Source organism: Dendrobates tinctorius, unplaced genomic scaffold, assembly GCF_039654945.1.
Source record: "Dendrobates tinctorius isolate UK_male_01 unplaced genomic scaffold, ASM3965494v1 ptg000016l, whole genome shotgun sequence".
NCBI classification, from domain to species: Eukaryota; Metazoa; Chordata; class Amphibia; order Anura; family Dendrobatidae; genus Dendrobates; species Dendrobates tinctorius.
In genome coordinates this window covers 10,959,928-10,980,891 of record NW_027361684.1, presented here as the reverse complement: position 1 = coordinate 10,980,891, position 20,964 = coordinate 10,959,928, and the positions used below count along the sequence as shown (strand labels likewise).

Here is a 20,964-nt window from a genome sequence, read left to right as displayed (position 1 = left end):
ACGAGGCCTTCCCGAGGTCTCTTGTGGGTGTTATAGTTTTCACATTTTGCTTTGTTGTATTAGTGGATGGTTTTGCACAGCACCGTGGTATACAGCCAAGCAGCAGAGCCACGTGGGGAGTGCGAGGAGGTGAGAATTCAGGGGAAAACAGGATGCAGATATGACCGTAGCTTCCTGATCACACCACACAAAGCGGTCACCCCTTATAGACCACCGAAGACCATGATAGAATGTATGTTATGACTTATCGGTGGAATGGGTGATAATGTGCTAATCTCTGGGACCCGCAACGCTCAGCAGGACGGGAACTTATATCTCCGTTAGAGAAAAGCTGAACGCAGCGCTCGGCAGCTCCACATGTGCCGATATGGAAGAATATGGAAGGCTGCAGAGCAATGGGGCAGAGCAATGTGGGGCGCCAAACACATTTCTGCAATTAAACCTTCAGTATTTCATAAAGATCTAAAGAGAACAAAGGTAATTACCTATCGGCCATCTGAGGAATGATATAATGTCCGTTCTTATGATCTGAAACAGACAAATCACACACAATAGTTAGTGCTCGGAGTAAATTAAGAATTTCCTGTAGGATCAGAAACATTTTAGCTACAGGACATTGAACAGAACACTTGTATCCATGAACGGACAGGATGTAGACACTGGATACTACCATATTGTAGGCGAACACGGAGCAGTCACTGCACAGGAATAGCGGCCCATCCTCTCGGGAAGCACATGGACATGTGTTTACATATATATATATATATATATATATACACACATACACACACGCATACACACGCAGGGCGAAATAAGTATTTGATACACTGCTGATATTGCAAGTTTTCCCACCTACAAAGAATGGAGAGGGCTGCAATTTTTATTGTAAGTGCACTTCACCTGTGACAGACAGGATCTTAAAAAAAATTCCAGAAAATCACATTGTATGATTTTTACATAATTAATTTGCATTTTATTGCATGAAATAAGTATTTGATACAACAGAAAAACAGAAATTAATATTTGGTACAGAAACCTTTGTTTGCAATTACAGAGGTCAGAAGTTTACTGTAGTTCTTGACCACACTGCAGCAGGGATTTTGGCCCCCTCCCCCATACAGATCTTCTCCAGAGCTTTCAGGTTTCAGGACATCATTGGGCTACAGCTCCCTCCAAAGATTTTCTTTTGTGTTCAGGTCTGGAGACTGGCTAGACCACTCCAAGAGCTTGAAGTACTTCTTATGGAGCTACTCCTTAGGGTACGTTCCCACGGTCAGTAAACGCTGTGGGTTGGATGCGGCGTACATCTGCGGCGTACATCTGCAGCGTCAAACCCGCAGCAGCCAGATGTCACAGCATAGTGGATGGGATTTCAAGAAATCCTATGCTCACTATATGTGCACTGGCGCCCGCAGATCAAGCGTGGAGATGGACAAGCGGCACGTCTTTCCAGACCGCAGCATGTTTATTTATTTTATGGAGACGCGCGTCTCCGTAAGATAAATGTCACCCGTCCAATGTAGGATCATAGAATCGTAGAGTTGGAAGGGACCTCCTGGGCCAACCCCCTGCTCAAAGCAGGATTCGCTAAATCATCCCAGTCAGATGTCTGTCCAGCCTCTGTTTGAAGACTTCCATTGAAGGAGAACTCACCACTTCTCGTGGCAGCCTGTTCCACTCATTGATCACTCTGTCAAAAAGTTTTTTCTAATATCTAATCTGTGTCTCCTCCCATTCAGTTTCATCCCATTGCTTCTAGTCTTTCCTTGTGCAAATGAGAATAAAGTTGATCCTTCTACAATGTGACAGCCCTTTAGATATTTGTAGACAGCTATTAAGTCTCCTCTCAGTCTTCTCTTTTGCAAACTAAACATTCCCAAATCCTGCAACCTTTCCTCATAAGACAGGGTTTGCAGACCGGTCACCATTCTGGTCGCTCTTTTCTGAACTTGCTCCAGTTTGTTGATGTCTTTTTTAAAATGTGGTGTCCAAAACTGGACACAATATTCCAGATGAGGTCTGACCAAAGAGGAGTAGAGGGAAATAATGACTTCACGTGATCTAGACTGTATGCTTCTGTTAATACATCCTAGAATTGCATTTGCCTTTTTTGCTGCTGCATCACACTGTTGACTAATATTCAGTCTGTGATCTATTAGTATACCCAAGTCTTTTTCACATGTGCTGTCACTTAGCCCTATTCCTCCCATTCTATATATGCTTTTTTCATTTTTATTGCCCAGATGTAGTACTTTGCATTTCTCCCTGTTAAAAACCATTCTGTTAGTTGCTGCCCACTTCTCCAGTTTTGGGAGTATTGGGCGTGGTGAATCTGCAAGGTTCAGTGAACACATGCAGGGACCTTGCATGCCGTGAAGGACTTTAATCCATGACAACGTAGTGTGTTACTACCAGTAATGTTTGAGGCTTTGGTCCTAGCTCTCTTCAGGTCTTTGACCAGATCCTCCCGTGTAGTTTCTTGGGCAATTCCGGACCTTTCTCAGAATCACCCTTACCCCACAAGGTGAGATCTTGAATGGAGTCCCAGAACAAGAAAGATTGACAGTTGTTTGTTGCCTTCTCACCAAGCTGCTTTCTATTGTCCTGTAACACATCAAAGCCTTTGTGCAGGTCTACAATTTGTCCCTGGTGTCCTCAGACAACGTTTTGGTCTTAGCCATTGTGTAGAGTTTGGATTGTGATTGACTGAGTGTGTGGACAGGTATCTTTTATACAGGTAACGTGGATAAGTGCTTATGTGAATAGCTGCCTCGGTAACCTGGATATCTGGAGCACTCCCGATGATCAATTCGGCGGCGCAGTTGTGTGACAGTCACAACACACGCATGGAGAGCCTGTATGTTGGGACTGTCACACAGCCGTGAAACATGCAGGTACGGCGTCAAATAAGTGATCATCAGGAGCGCTCCAGGTATCCGGGTTCCCGATGCAGCTATTTGGTAAGCACTATGGCTATTCGGATAAGTTCTTACCAAAGCTATTCGCTCATCCCTAGTAACGAGTTCAAACAGGCACAATTTACACAGGTAATGAGTGCAGAGTAGGAAGGCTTCTTCAAGAAAAACTAACAGGTCTGTGAGTGCCAGAATTCCTTCTGGTTGGTAGGTGATCAAATACTTAGTTCATGCAATAAAATGCAATGTAATAATTTAAAAATCATACAATAAAAAAAAACTGAAAATCACATTGTATTTTTAGATCCTGTCTCTCACAGGTGAAGTGTACCTACGATAAAAATTACAGACCTCTCCATTCTTTGTAGAGGGAAAAGTCCGGTGTGTGCTACATATTACGCCATCAATATCTGGTCGGTGAGAGTATCATGAACAAGGCGCTTGGCGTGATATAGGATCTTCCCCTTAAAAGGATAACTCCTTTTTTAGACTCTAAGTGTTGGTTAAAGTAGTTCTACAGGAATACAAAATAAAAAACTAAAGGATATATCGTTATAAATAAATTCCTAAATACATTTAATCAAATCACACTTGGTTTTGTCTATGGATGTCATTAATATAGAATTAAAATGGCCACCGCTGTCCTGTTACACTGATAGAAACCTGCCTTAAAATGTTAGGACAGGAGCCTGTGAGCATGTGTATTAGACACTCCTCCATTCCCTTCATATCTAGTAAGATGTGCTTCCCTAATACCACTGGAGATAGCAAAGGTAATAAGTGTCAGCACTCATTTCTAGGCGTCCTGTCTTTCTGAATGACTAAACATGATATAGCTCATCTCCAGGTCACAGGAAAGGTGCTTCTCCTGTACTTGCTCATAGGCTCCTGTCCTACCACTCTAGGACAGGCTCCTGTCAGTGTATCAAGACGACAGTCAGTTTAATTCTTTAGGGATTACTTCCATAGAAAAAACTATTGTGATTTGATAATTGAATGTATTTGGAAATGTATTTATAATTAGATTTTGCCTATTTATTTTGTTTTTCTATTCCTAGAGCACCCCTTTCAGTAGACATATCTCCTTTTGCCCAACAAGCATGTCCGCCTTAAAGGGAACCTGTCACCCGCTCCCCCCCCAGGGCGTTTTTCACTAAAACAGCCAACTTCAGCAGCACTAAGGCTGCAATCTGTGAAGGTGGCTCTTCTGTTTCTGACCCCCATTAACGCCAAAATATAGATTTTATAAATCGCTCCTCATACCTGCATCCTGTCACAGAGGCATGGAGTGTCCCTCTGTTAAGCCGCCTCCCAGCTGTCTATCAACCCCCCCTCTACAGCGTCCCTGCACTGCCTCCTTCTTTTGTATTTGCGGCCGTTACATGTTGTCAGGCGCCTGCGCTGTGACAACAGTTCTCAAGCATGCGCAGTGTGCGCTGCCCGGGAGCTGAAATCAGGCTATCGCGCCTGCGTGTTACTGCGTCCCAAGATTCCCAGCCCCGCAGTGTGAATACTTCATAACACACTGCGGGACGGGATATGGGGACTCAAACACGCAGGCGCGATAGCCTGATTTCAGCTCCCGGGCAGAGCGCACTGCGCATGCTTGAGAACTGTTGTCACAGCGCAGGCGCCCGACAATATGTATCGGCGGCAAATACAAAAGGAGGCGGTGCAGGGACGCTGTAGAGGGGGATTGATGGACAGCTGGGAGGCAGCGACACTCCATATCTCTGTGACAGGATGCAGGTATTAGGAACGATTTATAAAAGTCTATATTTTGGCGTTAATGGGGGTCAGAAACAGAAGAGCCACCATCACAGAAAGCAGCCTTAGTGCTGAAGGTGGCTCTTTTAGTGAAAAACACCCTGGGGGGGGGGAAGGGGTGACAGGTTCCCTTTAACCCCTTAACCCCCAAGGGTGGTTTGCACGTTCATGACCAGGCCTATTTTTACAATTCTGACCACTGTCACTTTATGAGGTAATAAACTCTGAAACGCTTCCATGGATCCCGGTGATTCTGACATTGTTTTCTCGTCACATATTGTACTTCATGTTAGTGGTAAAATTTCATTCATATAACTTGTGTTTATTTGTGAAAAAAAACGGAAATTTGGCGAAAATTTTTAAAACTTCGCAATTTTCCAACTTTGAATTTTTATGCCCTTAAATCACAGAGTTACGGCACACAAAAAACTTAATAAGTAACATTTCCCACATATTTACTTTACATCAGCACAATTATGGAACCAAAATTTTTTTATGTTAGGAAGTTATAAGGGTTAAAAGTTGATCAGTTTTATTTTTACGGACCACATCACATTTGAAGCCACTTTGAGGGGTCTATATGATAGAAAATACCCAAAAGTGACACCATTCTAAAAACTGCACCCCTTAAGGTGCTCAAAACCACATTCAAGAAGTTTATTAACCCTTCAGGTGCGTCACAGGAATTTTTTGAATATTTAAAAGAAAAAAAATGAACATTTAACTTTTTTTCACAAAAAAAATACTTCAGATTCAATTTTTTTTATTTTACCAAGGGTAACAGGAGAAATTGGACTGCAAAAGTTTTTGTGCAGTTTGTCCCGAGTACGCTGATACCTGATATGTGGGGGGGAACCACTGTTTCGGCGCATGGCAGAGCTCAGAAGGGAAGGAGCGCCGTTTGACTTTTTCAATGCAAAATTGGCTGGAATTCAGATCGGACGCCATGTCACGTTTGGAGAGCCCCTGATGTACCTAAACAGTGGAAACCCGCCACAAGTGACCCCATTATGGAAACTAGACCCCCCAAGGAACTTGTCTAGATATGTGGTGATAACTTTGAACCCACAAAGGCTTCACAGAAGTTTATAACGTACAGCGGTACAATTAAAAAATCATTTTTTCCACAAAAATGATCTTTTCACCCCCAATTTTTATTTTTCCAAGGGTAACAGGACCCTAAAAGTTATTGTGCAATTTGTCCAGAGTACGCTGATACCCCATATGTGGGTGTAAACGACTATTTGGGCGCACTGCAGAGCTCGGAAGGGAAGCAGCGCCATTTGACGTTTTTGGCTGGAATTGAGATCGGACACCATGGCGCGTTTGGAAGGCCCCTGATGTACCAAAACAGTGAAAACCCCAATAAATGACACCAATTTGGAAACTAGACCCCCTAAGGAACTTATCTAGATGTGTGGTGAGCACTTTGAACCCCCAAGGGATTCACAGAAGTTTGTAACGCCCGGGCGTGAAAATAAAAAAATCGTATTTTTTCCACAAACCTGATCATTTAGTCCCCAATTTTTTTATTTTCCCAAGGGTAACAGGAAAAATTGGACCCCAAAAGTTGTTGTCCAATTTGCCCTGAGTACGCTGATACCTCATATGTGGGAGAAAACTACTGTATGGGCACACGTCGGGGCTCGGAAGGGAAGTAGTGACGTTTGGAATGCAGACTTTGATGGAATGGTCTGCGGGTGTCATGTGCGTTTGGAGAGCCCCTGATGTACCTAAACTATTGAAACTCCCCACAAGTGACCCCATTTTGGAAACTAGACCCCCCACGGAACTTATCTAGATGTGTGGTGAGCACTTTGAACCCCCAAGTGCTTCACAGAAGTTTATAACGCCTGGGCGTGAAAATAAAAAAACATTTTTTTTCCACAAAAATGATATTTTTCCCCCCAATTTTTTATTTTCCTAAAGGTAACAGGAGAAATTGGACCCCAAAAGTTGTTTTGCAATTTGTCCTGAGTATGCTGATACCCCATATGTGGGGGTAAAACACTGTTTGGGCGCATGGCAGAGCTTGGAAGGGAAGGAGCGCCGTTTGAATTTTTCAACGCAGAATTGGCTGGAATTGAGATCAGATGCCATGTTGCGTTTGGAGAGCACCTGATGTGCCCAAACAGTGGAAACCCCCTAATTATAACTCCAACCCTAACCCCAACACACCCCTAACCCTAACGGGAAAATGGAAATAAATACATTTTCTTTTAATTTTATTATTTTTCCCTAACTAAGGGGGTGATAACGGGGGTTTGATTTACTATTTATGGCAGGTTTTCATTTTTGGCAGCTGTCGCACGCTAAAAGACGCTTTTTATTGTAAAAATTGTTTTTGCATCACCACATATTGAGAGCTATAATTTTTCCATATTTTGACCCACCGAGTCATGTGAGGTCTTATTTTTTGCGGGACGAGTTGACGTTTTTATTGGTATCATTTTCGGGCACGTGACATCTTTTGATCGCTTTTTATTCCGATTTTTGGGACACAGAATGAACAAAAACCAGCGTTTCATGAATTTCTTTAGGGGGGTGCGTTTACACCGTTCCGCCTGCGGTAAAATTGATAAAGCAGTTTTATTCTTCGGGTCAGTACGGTTACAGCGATACCTGATTTATGTTGTTTTTTTTATGTTTTGGCGCTTTTATGCAATGAAAACAATTTAAAAAAATTATTATTTTTGCATCGCTTTATTCTGCGAGCTATAACTTTTTTATTTTTTCGCTGATGATGCTGTGTGGAGGCTCGTTTTTTGCGGGACAAGATGACGTTTTCAGTGGTACCATGGATATTTATATGCGTCTTTTTGATCGCGCGCTATTGCACTTTGTTTGGCGGTATGATAATAAATCATTATTTTTTGCTTAGTTTTTTATTTTTATTTTTTAAAGGGTTCGCTAAAGGGGTTAATTAGTGGGACAGTTTTATAGGGCGGGTCGCTACAGACGCGGCGATACCAAATATTTGTACTTTTATTGTTTTGTTTTTTTTATTTCCAAAAATTAAGGGAATATAGGGAATATATATTTTTTTTTATTTATTTAGCGATTTAAATTTTTTTTTTTTTTTAACTTTATTACATTGTCCCAGGGGGGACATAGCTGTCATGTGACAGATCGCTGATCTGTCACATCACAGATCACTGTGACAGATCAGCGATCTGTCACAGGCACTGCACAGGCTTTCCTCATGCCTGCGCTTTGCAGGCACTGAGGAAGCCAGCTCCCTGCAGGCCCCTGAAGGTCCCCATCGCCATCTTGGATTCAGGGACCTGCAGGGATGGAGCCCCCCGCAGCAGCGCTGCACATTGCGCTGCTGTGCGGGGCTCAGGGAAGCACGGAGGGAGCCCTCTCCCTGTCGATGCTTCCCTTTAACCCCCCGGTACACCGCGATCGTGTTTGATCGCGGTGTGCAAGGGGTTAACGTGTCGGGGGCGGTCCGTGACCGCCCCTGACACATTGTGCAGGGTGTCAGCTGTGATAATCAGCTGACACCCGGCTGCGATCAGCGGCGCTCACCACGTGGGCGCCGCTGATCGCTGTGACGTACTATCCCGTCCCTGGGAATTAAGTCCCAGGGCACATGGACGGGATAGTACGTCACATGACAGAAAGGGGTTAATTGTCAAAAATCAAACTGAACTTACCGAGAATCCTATTAAAACAGTTTTGACCAAAAATGTAAATTACCGTAAGTACTTCACTTTTTTTGTCTGTAGTAATAATAGAATTCATATATTCATTAATTGCAGAGTGCTGTTGTGTAGAGTTTGTGTATATCAGGAAAACTACATCCCCCAAGCACAATGACTGTACTGTGTAAACGACATATAAAAGATATCTGGAAGACCATTCCGTTATAGGGAATAAGTAGGTGTTCTTGTAGAGCAGGGGTGAGAAACCTCAGGTTCATGGGCCATTTACAGCCCGCGATGACCTTCTCTCCGGCCCCCAGGCAGAGTCCCACGACTGCAGTGCTTGGGCCGGCAGCTGTCTTTTGATGGCCACCAGCCCATTAATTTCTTCTTGCTCTGTGAGCTCGTTCACGCAATGTTCACTGCTGAACGCTGAGGCACGTGCAATGAGAGACTACGTCCTGACACCAGTGTAGAGTCAGGACATTCCTCATGGGTGGAGTTAGCACATAATGTGTACGGCCCCCAAAGGATGCTACAAATATCTAAATGGCCCTCAGAAGAAAAAAAGGTTTCTCACTCCTGATGTAGACTGATCATAACAGACAAGAGATGGTTTGATCTTAGCAAAATGTCTAAGTTTTTTTTTTTTGCTACTCTGAGCATCATCGTCTGTAAGATCAGTTTGATTGGTTAGAAATCTGTATATTTAAGGACATGTTCAGTATTTGGTGAGGATTTTACATCAGTATTTGTAAGCCAAAATCTAGAGTGGGTGAAAAATACAGAAGTGGTGACGTGTTTCTATTATACTTTTCATCTGATTGTTTCACTCCTGGTTTTGGCTTACAAATACTGAGGTAAAATACTGACCAAATACTGAATGTGTGAACGTGACCTTAAAGGGCATTTATACTGCAAGATAGTTATGACCAGAGTTGTTAAAAAACAATTGTTTCACAATTACCTTGCCATGTAAACAGGCTGCTGATTACCTGATCAAAGGGAAAAACACTTGTTCGTCAGGTGAAATGATCAATTATGCAGCACAAAAGATCATCGTTCTCAGAGTTGCATCGTCCTGTATAAACAGGACGCGTACTGCTGAGAATTACGGCAGCCTATGCGCACTGAGCGATTAATATAAATCCATTGGTTTACACTGTTTTCTTTGGTCAGCCTACGTAAAAAGGCAATCGTACGACAACTGATAAAAAGTTTACTGATCGGCAGTCATAACAGGATATCGGTTATTCTGTGTAAATGGACCACAACACCTACCTTAAAACTGGGCTTACAACTTTGCCAATATATTATCATTTATTAGTCTGTTTAGGCAGGCTGACCGCACTTCTATATTCACTAAAGATCTGTGATGGATTGTTCTGTACACATAGCCCATAGGCTACCATTGTTCTCAACAGCACAGGTTCTGTTTACACAGGACAATATGCTGTCAAGAACCATAATCTTATAAACAAAGCGAAAAATATCATTCTGCTCATTCTGAGTGATCAGTAGTCTGTTTAGACGGCACTATTGTCGGGAAACTAGCGTCTCTAGGAAATCTTGATTGTTATAATTGTGTACAATAAATGCACTTTTAGGCATAAACAAGCCAATTCAATATTCTTATTCTACTGTATTGTCACTGTCTGAAGAAAAATGATCATTACACTGTAAAAAGAAACGGAAGAAACGTTTTTCTTCCAGGACTGATGTGTTTTGTAAAGGCACATATGTTCCATTCTGCATCAGAGAGCTGTTTATACCAAAGCATAAAATGTTATCTCTAGTTACACAGCTAAATATCACATTTCCCCAGAATGTATTACTGTGTCGGTATAAACAGAGAACGAATCTCTCCGGCAGTGGTGTTTTCTGATGATGTACGATGCTCAGTGCAATAACCCAAAAACAAAAAAGTGTAAATCTGCTGCAAGAAACAGAATTATGAGTAACATAAGGGTTGTCTATTTTCCCAATGATGCTTTACTGAAAATCTGATTTCATGAATTATACCCTGCATGAATTACGAGCAAATCAGCAATGGCTTTCTATCTCTGCACGGCCTTTTTTTTTGTTAACCTGTAGTTTCCTTCAATTTAAAAGTTCAATAACAAAATGGCCCCTGTTTGTGACATCCTCCTGAGAGATCCGGAGTTAGAAGATTACTACGTATTTTGATTCGCAGATCTTCCATTTAGCCCGGGGTCACACTTGTGAGAAACTCGGATGAGTCTCGCATCTCAATACCCGGCACTGCATAGAAATACATGCAGCCGCGCACTCCGGTCCCGAGTGCCGGGTATTGAGACGAGAGATTCATCCAAGTTTCTTGCAAGTGTGACCTCAGCCTTAGCCTGTGTGTTTGTGTCCCATATTAAATGGATTTGGTTTCCTTTGCTGCTGAAGAGGTTAATGACCCTTTCTATGCTGGTCAGAAACTTGCAGCTCAATTTCAGCCGCTTCTGATCTGGTCATTACCTCTCCGTTTAAAACTTGGCCAGACCTTCTCTGTCTTTCCAGTGCTTTTCTTCCTAGCTCCTTGGAGACGCTGTGCTGAATTGGAGATTGTTGTTGCTGCTGGAGATTGCTATGTGCTGTTTTTGGGTGTATGCTTTCCTCAATGTCCTATTCCCATTTGGTTGCTACATTCCTATATACCGCTCTCTCTTTGGTAAGTGTTTATATGTTTTTTGCTTTCTGTCATCCCTGTTTTGTCTGTGTGTCTTGTTTACCTTACATTGCTGTCCCAGGCCTCATGGGATGTGGGAGGGGACAAATCAGGGTTTAACAGGAGCATAGTAAGGTCAGAGACTCAGGTCTCTCTACCTTCAAGAGTACCCCTGGGACAGGGATAGTAAGGATCCCAGTTCTAGGAACAGTTTGAGGCCCCCCTTCGTTACCGAACACTGTCACAGCGTGACACGTTAATGGGCCCACTCTGTTTAGAGTAAGGTACAAGTTAGATTTATAAAATTTGATACCGGCACACTCACCTGGTTTTCTGCCACAGAGGTAGAAGGCTAACCGATCCGTCAACTCATACTGACACTCCACCAGTCTGTCGGCCAAATCATGGTGGCCGGCCTGCCTATAAAACAGGAACTTTCTGCTCAGAAACATAGAAATTAAACTTCAAGAACCAAACAGATACATATTCCCTATTCCAAAATAATAGGTCTCATTAGTCACTTTGGGCATTAACCTGCTCATGTCAAGCAGGAGGATAGGGGCTAAATGTCTTCTTGAATATCTCTGAAAATTGTCCCATCACATACATAGTATGTTCAGAAACTTTCCAAAATTGTCCTCAAAAACTTGGGAGAAACTCAGCAAAAAACTCATATAATGATTCACAATTAGCTGTGTAGACTGGGTATAACTGTTGGAAAAGCCATATGTCCAGTGTTTTACTACACCTAAAATGTGTGCATTTTTTTTTTTTTTTATAGATCCTGAGTTTATGGCAAATCAGTAATTTGCACAATTAACCTTATACTACAATAACTTTTTAATGTGTTGGTGCTGACAACTCCGACTACACAACTTCAGCAACATATGCATGCACTTGTGCGATTTAATCTTAAAAAGTAACAGAGAACTTGCAAGGAAGAAAAATCCAAAAATTCCACAAAAATTTATACGTGACCATCTCAGTGTTTTTGTGTTGTCGGCTTACCTGCCATAATCAATGGGTGTCCTTCCATTCACATCAGGAGCTCCGGGGTCAGCGCCGTACACCACCAAAAGCTCAGCCTGAAGAACTTGCCCAGCTTTAGCGGCCACATGTAGAGGAGTGCTCCCCTTCTCCTACAAAGAGAGTTGATGATCACTGTCTGCACACATGTAAGAATTCATTACAACAATGACATCCCCTCTGCAAATCTGTGTCTTTGCTTGTAGTTTATCTTACATTATATCTCTTGTTCTGGAAGACTGCACATGTGTAATTTGAAAAGGACACGGTGTAATGCTTCATTTGTCCTGTGGTGGTGCTGCTGGAAAACCTAACACTTAGGGTACGTTCCCACTTTGCGTTTGCATTGCAGACCTCCAGCAGCAGAGATGTCACAGTAAATGTCCACGGCGGCATTTCCTCCTTTGCATTGCAAACACAGTGCATTAGCCGCGAGTGAATATGGGAAATCAGCTGTTTTCACAACATGGAAACTTATAAGCCCTTATACTGTCAGTTTTCCAACAAGTTACAGCTGATTTTTGGGGTTTGGGAAGTGGAATCCTAGGAATGAGAAACCAAGTGACCAACTAATCGCGTCTTGACAGCTGTAACACATGCAGGGACTGCCTCTTAAACAGGCAATCCCTGCATGCGTTCCAGCTGTTGAACAGCCGCGAGACATGCAGCCGCGAGGACTCAAACATAGTATTACACCACGTCGAAGATACTCTATTAGCACTCGAGCATGCTCAGATAACTTATCCAAGCACACTTGCTCATTACTAATTACAACGCCTCTCATCTCCATTGGTGTTTGGTTCCCTGCTCTTCTCCTGTTCCTCATGCTGGGCAGCAGATTGACAGTGTCCAGTGAGCAGGAAAACAATATTTCAGTAGCAGAGCGGTGTTGAGCATTTATTACTTCCAATCTCCACTACCTTACACCTTGTGTTCGAGCCATGCGAGAGTCTGTAAATGGAGGTTCATATACCTCTTACACAATTTGGTGCATCCTATGACTGTCAATGCCCCAAGAAACCAGATCTATACCTGCTATGAACAAACCTAGTTTTGTGCCATAACGTAAATAATTTTCTGACCTAATTGTCACCAATTTCTGGTAATTCTGGTCATAAAGTGCATCTTGCATTACTTTTGAACCTGACCCATGCTGCCCGATCCACCGGCCGCATGTATCCGGCACCGACCGATGATCTCAGCCAGATAAGACCAATCCTAAAACACTGCAGCGTTTCAGAGAAAAACAGTTTTTTCTCTCCAGAGTTAGCACCCATTTATCTTTTCAGGGGATTTTACATGGGAAAGCGTTCTCTTTTTTTATATGTGGATGATCGCTAAAATAACTAGTTCTGAGCCAGGGTGGCGTTCCGACACATTCAGGTTCTTTCCTGCGCTTTGTCATAATCTCGGATCCCCCTTTAAAGGAGAATTATCTGGAGTTCTGGCACAACAGTTGAGTTTTGCTGAAGTCATATAAGGGCTCACACGAGGCACAAGTGACTATTAACCCTTTACAGAGTGTACCGTGTACAGCGAGATCTCGTATCCTACATTTGATTACAAATAAATGGGACTAGAGAGTGAGAGACCACCGGAAATATCACTTAGATGGCACAGTAATGGGAGATCAGCAGTGTTGAGAGGAGCGATTACCGGGTGGAAGAAATTGGCTTGAGCACCAAGAGACAGCAGACGTAAGCACGTTTCCAGGTTCCCAGTCCTCACGCTGGAATGAAGTTGCTAGAATCAGCAAAAAAAACACACAAGAGATCAGATGAAAATCAGGGGCAGCCCATTCACACAACCCTGTGCTACAGGGAATCCTTCATCAGGCTTACATGTCACATCACTAAACTTGTGACATTCCAAACTAAAAAAAAAAGAAGCAAAAAGAGTCTAAATAAAAACCTAAAATAAAATACTAATAATAACGCATGCAGAATGTTTGTAAAATAAAACTGATCAACTGCATCTATGTCTGTTAATAAAAGAATTGAGATTTGCTTGCACCTTTAAAGAGGATCTTTACCTCTTAAAGAGGACATTTCAACAGGGTTTATTAGTATAAACCGAGCTCCTCCTACAACCGATTCTATAACAGTTTTTCTTTTTTTTTTTCTGTGCCCCACCATTCCAAACTTATGCCCCCCTCAAGTATTAAAGAAGAAAATGATCCCTTGAACCAATTGGGCATATACCGCACAACATCTATCATGGAGGAGGTAAAGAAAACAACAGAAAAAGGTTAAAGGGTAAATTTGCTGCTGAGGGGCACAGAAAAAAAAAAAAAAAAAAAGAAAAAAGGGATCCGGAATCAATTGAAATAATTTAAATTGAAAAAAAAACAAGTGAAAAGTTCTCTTTGGAAGGGAATCTTAACTTTGCAAATTCTGTGCAATCTATTGAAAGCATGATGAAGGGCAAGAGAAGATTAAAAGATTCATAAAAAGCTTTGTATAAAAAGAAACAGTAGAAAATGTATTATACCGAGTTCTGTGTGAAAACAGGGATAGCGGTCACTGCTCACGACCACCCACTTGACTCCTAAGTCCAACATGAGCAAGGATTTTAACAAATAAAATACAATTTCTATCACGTTGCCCAAAGATTAGAATGATTGGGTCCTTTTAAATCAGGAGACGAGTTCTGTCTGTATTTTTATGTATTGATAATATTACAGAACAAGAAGTGTAAGCGGAAATCCCACCAGCACCTGGTGCAAAATCTATCAGAAGGCCATCACTTTATTTGTAGTATTGCTGTTTTTGGGTTATTCTTGTAGATGGGCTCTAACACTTCCCGTTCAGATTTCCTGAAGCTGATTGTTGCACATTGTAGGATTGCTGATTGAAGGAAACTTCTGCAGCCAATGATTGACAGTAGCGGTGACACATCCGGGTCAGGGATATTATCTTTGGAGTAGCAAGTGGCGAGTCGGCAAATGTCTGAATCAGAGTGGTGGGATATCAGAAAGAGAGTAGGGTTTCTCGTCCTATTCGACCATCCTGAAACGTTTCCTAGATATTTTTTCCTGTTTGGATAACCCCTTTAAATTTTGATAAATGGCTTGCCATAAAAAAAGGCACAATTATTTATTTATTTATTTTACCATGGACAGAAAACAGGAATTTATTATTAACTCCTCGCAGATATTGTCCTTGATATGCAACAAACACAAGAACCCAATGATGCAAGGCACCACTGCTGACCTTCGAGCCATCACGCTGCCATATATTTCTTCACATAACTGACATCAGATCTTGGTATATGAACCTGATCCCAACTTTTGAACCAGATCTGATATGTTGTTCTATGACACTGATTTTTACCCAAAAGGTGGGAACGTAGCATAAAACATTGAACGAAAGATCGCGTCAGGTCATACGACACATGCTTAAAATCTAATTTCTCCCCTCTTTCCTCTCCGAATTTTCCCTACGTCCGTACTCCATATATAAAATGAATGTTGTTATACTCATACACACTGTTTTTCTTTCTAGTGTACAATTCTGCTGTCATTCATTTAAACATTCCTAAATAAAGATTTAAAAAAAAAAAAAAAAAAAATCATTTCTGACCATTGATGCTGAAAATCCATTTATTACCATAAATATATTCCCATTTTTTCAATATAAATATTTGTTTTTGCGATGAAATCAGGAGGGCATGGAGAACACATTTAACAAGGTAACATGGTAAAACATTCGCAAAATGAACAGGAGGTTTGAGTGGACGCATGAGGTGCGAACTAAATCAGCACGAAATGCAGGATGATCCTAGGGGAGGGAGATTACATGATAATTAGAATCAACTATGAGCGCAGAGCCGTAACGAGAAAGCGCAAATATCCTACAAAACTGGCAGAGAAAGGGTCAACGCGATGACCCACGTCTATATTTTACCTATGTAACACATCTAAAAGTACAAACACAATGATGTCAAGAAATAAAAAAATAAATAAATCTGTAGTCTAGTGCTATTACTGTAGATCCAAAAACTAGCCAACTTGTGGCAGTACCTTGCTAAGGTCTTTAGCAGTCACTCCATCGTCATCCCGACATGGCAACTTGTGCACAAATGCGAGCATCTGATACTTGGATCGAATAAACTCTGACTTTGTTGGGCTGGAAGGAATAAAGACAGCAACTCAATCACAATTGATCTACCCCAATGACATCTCTGATGGGGAGAACATGCTTTTTTTTCTACTTTATGGGATTGTCCAGTGAAAACAAGTTATCACCTAATTGACAGGATAACTTTCTGATCGGTATGTGTCGGACTGCTGGGACCTGCGCCGATCACCACATTAGGGAATTTTTGTCCCCGATAGGGAACTTTGTCTTCTTTCCAGTATCATCATTCATTTTCATAAAGCTGCAGTGCTCGTAAGTCCCATAGGGAATGAATGGAGCATGCGCACAGGTTGAGCATACGTACTATGTCACCATTCTAAAAGGGATAAAAGCTCTCCGTTCCGCCGATCGGTGCAGTGTTCCAGCAGTCGGACTCCCACCAATCAAGAAGTTATCACCTATCTTGTGACATTCCCTTTAAAGACTCCCAAAGGGGCTTATCAATCTCGATCCACAGAAACGATAGGCCCATTTAGCCAAACCAAACAGGTAGTATATCTAGGAAGTCCTGGAAGATCATGATGACAGCACGACCAACACATAAGACTGCCATGCAGAAGTCTGTACAACGTGCCATTTGGCTCTGGGAAGGAGCAGAGAACGCACACAATTGGCATGTGCCCATTGGGCAAGTATGTCGTCGGTCATGAACACCTTTCCAATGATGCCAACAACCATACCAAAACCAAATAGAAAACCTTCAGTCCATGCACATCACGTTCCTGTGTCCAGAAGACACTCGTACCACTTTATTAATGGTGAGTACTCACTGCAGTTTGTCTTGAGGGTTGGCTTTGCGTCGCCCACTCTGAACCTGTGCAGGGTCTAACAGCGAGTGTTCCCAAATGGAGTTTGCCCCATTGCTGGCCAACGTGTGCACCATCTAGAATGATTATAAGACAGAAAAAAAAAAAAAAAATCAGGAGCCTGCAGACAAAGGGTTAGGTAACTAAAGAGAATTATTATTGCATGAGTCATTTTTATTTAGCTTTAGGTGAAATTATGAGTGATGGCTGTAAAAGGAGTAAGTGTACTTCTGATTTCTTGCTCCAAAGTGTGTAAAATAAAAGGTAAAGCCACTTCAGTATGAAAAACATACCCAACTGTTTTGTGCATACAGCTCCAATACAGACCAATGGGTCTCCATGGTTACAGACTACAAATCCCTGTGTGTAGTCTGATCCAGCTGTCATGAATTACTTCTGTAAGTCATACTCCTACCCCTTTTTCAGCAATAAAAAAAAAAAAAACAAAAACCTTTTTTAGAAGATAGCCAGGGGTATACAAAGTAGTAGGGAGTCACACGGGGGTGCGTGGAGGATGCGGTCCCAATTTTCACAGAACTTTGGTGAAACAAAATGATTACCTATTGTTAATGGCTGCACGGTTTGCTTCACATCCATTAACAATAAGTCATCACTTAATACTCATTTCGATATAATACTGGTATATTTATCAGTCACCGCAAGTGTCAGGACGCAGGATCATCACAAGCGCACCTCGGCCAGGCGCCAACCGCTAGGTTTGACCCTACCCTGAATTTTTTACTTCCACCTCTCGTTTCAGATAACGCCGTTAATTATCATTAACCCTCCAACAGAAATCTACCCTGAAAAAGAAACCATTTGTCTCTTTACTTACATAGATTTAGCATTTGCCCAAGAAATGTTTACTTGGCTCAAAAAAAAACAAAAAAAAAAAAACATGAATTGAATACAAAAAAAATAAGTGGCCCTGCAAGGCAAGCTACGTAGGTGCTACATTAACACTGGCTCGTGATGTCTGTGCATTTGATACAACCATTTCAAACTTTTGTCTACCTGACAGCCTCACCTCCAGGACACGGCGCACTCCTGACATAAGGATACATTACGTTTTACTTGGACAAACATACAGGATTTCTACAGCACGGGTACAGTACAAAGACTTCTGATAGATTAGGCATAAAACGGTCAGACGAAAGAACGGCAAAGCTCAGGAACAGGTGATTAGAAGGATTGGGGAACCCGGATCTGTAAGTTCATAGACCAGAGTTGCCCAAGCAATGACTCACAAGCCATTTGCAAATCAGCTTCAGAAAGAGGAGCCTGTGGTGCCACATTAGTTACTCTATAAGGCAATGACTGATACTTATCGAGCCTGGACATAAGACCCAATGCGTTGTCAGTAAAAATGGAGAATAAATCCATTTTGGACACAGTTTTTGCACACGTTTTTTGGTGCAGATTTTTCCCCACTCACTAGTATGGGAGAAATCTGCAGCACAAACGCTGAAAGAATGGACATTCTGCATATTTAAATCTGCAGGGAGTAAATAAGCAATGTGTGCATGAGGTTCCAGGAATCTCATTCACTTTACTAGTACTAGGAAATCATTTAGGTTTTGTGCCAAAACAGTGCCGAAATAAATGTAAGAAAACTGCAACTCATACGCAAACCTTTTATGGATGTCTTTTCCTATGGAGAAAACTCTGGTTTGCCTAATCAGACATTGACTTATCAGCCATCTTCCATATAGCACTGGAGAGACCGCTTTATTCCTCTTGGAGGAAAACTAAATTTGCCTAACCTTCTCCCAGGAACCTCTGCTTGGCCTCCAAGTCTATACTCACAACCTGGAGAACTACATTGGGATAAACGGTTCCCGTGAATGGAAATAAAAAATGCAGCACTCAGCCGTGGCTACTAAGCGGTGTACGGGGTGGTGTGTTCTGCCTCGGATATTGCTTAATTCTGTCAGCTGCCGGAGTGATTTTCAGCTAATCAGTGGCAGTGCCGGTTGTTGCACCCTCACGGATTGCTGACTGGCTGCAGTTCGTCAACATTCCATCAGAGCGGATGTCGGATCAGCGGCAGCGTTCACATGACTGAATTCTGTCTGCAGCGCTCCCCTCAGCACACAGTGAGATCAGGAGAGCAGAGACTGTCAGTCACTACATGTCTCTCACTGGTATCACCTCCTTTCATTTACAATAAGCTCTGAAGTTAGATTCTCAGGAAGATCTGTGTCCGGCCCATAGATCTTAACAGCTCATTTACATATTAAGAAAAATGTGGACTTCTAAGACAACAATTGGATCGCAGATAATCAAGGTGTTATTTATTCAACCTTCTATGACCTACATAGCCATATGTTCTTCCTACTGACAGATGCCCTTTAAGATCTTGTCACCAGTTCAAAGGTGCTTGTTCTTATTTTATTCCCACTGCTCCCCCGAGCTTTCGGTTTTATGTATTTCTTTAAAAAATCTGCCATACATTCCGGAGATACAGGCCTTTTTGATTTAGTGCTAATTTTTATGGTCTTACAAATGGGAGTGGCTAACAGGATTGTCTGGGGCATGTCCTTAGGATGCACTGCATTACCCTGCGAGCACATAAAGAACATAAAAACTTGCACTAAATAAAAAGGTTTAAAAAAAAAAATTAAAAAATAACCTTATTCCTGCGGTTTCCCTGAGTAAGAGCAGAAAAACATATCCTCAAGGCGGATATTACTTTACAAAACTGAGGAAGGTCCAGCCCTGTGAACCAGAAATCAGTGATACATAGTGTAGACTCTGCTCAGGAGGGGTAAGCTTTAGTTTCCCCAAATGCTTCCATGAAAATAATCATGAATTAATAGGATGTTAGAGTATTACTTGGAAACATATTAGGACCATATAAAATTTTGGCGTCCGCAGACATGACAGGACGGACACTGAAACGTTTTTTTTTTTGCTGGCCGGATCCGTATTTGTACACTGCACATGCCTGGAAGAAATGCCTCTGCTGGAAATTTAGCCCTAAATGTCTCTCTCTCTCTTCCTTCTCCTCCCCACCACCCCCGGTAGCACACGTTGCTTTCAAAACAGTTGCGGATCCGTGTCCCGCCATTTTCGCGGATTGCAACTGATAAAAAAAAGTATGTGTGAAACAGGCCTAAGATACATGGACAACTTATAGTGTAACCATCTCTGCTTCTATCTCCTCCTAGTCCGATCTTTCATTCTCAAAAATCTGTCTTCAGTGAATACCGATTCTCCCATTACTGAGATAGGAGATGACAGTTGGTGCTCATAAAGGTCGATGCAGAACTAAAATGGACTACTTCTTTCTGAACTAAAAATTCAAAACGACAGGCACGCTTTACCTTTGGAAACTTATTTCAGCCGATCCATAATGTATTTTGCACAAGTATATCCAACAGAATCTGCCCTTGCACATCTTATTATTACATGTCTCGCTTATTCTCGATGTATTTTCTACAGATGGCTCCAGTATCTATTATATATAAAGCCTCTGCTGGTACCTAAGCCAAAAACGACTCTAAAGGCACAGACATGGATGTATAAAGCAATCCACCATATGTACTGTACTGCAGCCAGTGCTATTCTTTTCACTAAGAATTGTGAAACTTTCAGCAGCTTCAGTATTCATCAGGATAACAGTACAAGAACAGAGATCTCACTGTCTGCGTACAGGAGCCACGATCTGCACACTCGGAAAGCTGGGACTTTGTCCAGTGGACAGAATGAGTAATGTTTTCTGCTACAATAGGAAATTGTGTATTGTCCGAGGAATGGTCAGAACATGCCCCGCAGCCTCTACACGCAGCATAATGAAATGTGACCAGCAATGAGCAGCTTTACGTAGATTTAACATCACGTTTTTGTGCTAGGTTAGAATATTTTGTCATTTTTGTATACTTGATGGCATCTGTCAGACACAAACGTGTATTATAAAGGAATGTTACAAACTGTCAAAAATTGGATTACGAGTTAAACAGATAAAAGGCTGGGGGCATTGGATCA

General features: G+C 41.9%; 1 protein-coding gene across 4 annotated transcripts in view; it reads right to left on the bottom strand.

The window, feature by feature from the left end:
• GIT1 (GIT ArfGAP 1) overlaps nucleotides 1-20,964 on the bottom strand; it is a 175,689-nt gene that overhangs the window by 70,544 nt on the left and 84,181 nt on the right. For all 4 annotated transcript variants that reach the window (XM_073565464.1, XM_073565463.1, XM_073565459.1 and 1 more), the window contains exons 3-8: nucleotides 16,942-17,054; nucleotides 16,054-16,159; nucleotides 13,689-13,775; nucleotides 12,015-12,145; nucleotides 11,332-11,426; nucleotides 486-528 (exon numbers count right to left, since the gene is read on the bottom strand). In XM_073565464.1, the coding sequence (XP_073421565.1) occupies nucleotides 486-528; nucleotides 11,332-11,426; nucleotides 12,015-12,145; nucleotides 13,689-13,775; nucleotides 16,054-16,159; nucleotides 16,942-17,054 (575 nt within the window). The remainder of the gene's footprint in view (nucleotides 1-485; nucleotides 529-11,331; nucleotides 11,427-12,014; nucleotides 12,146-13,688; nucleotides 13,776-16,053; nucleotides 16,160-16,941; nucleotides 17,055-20,964) is intronic.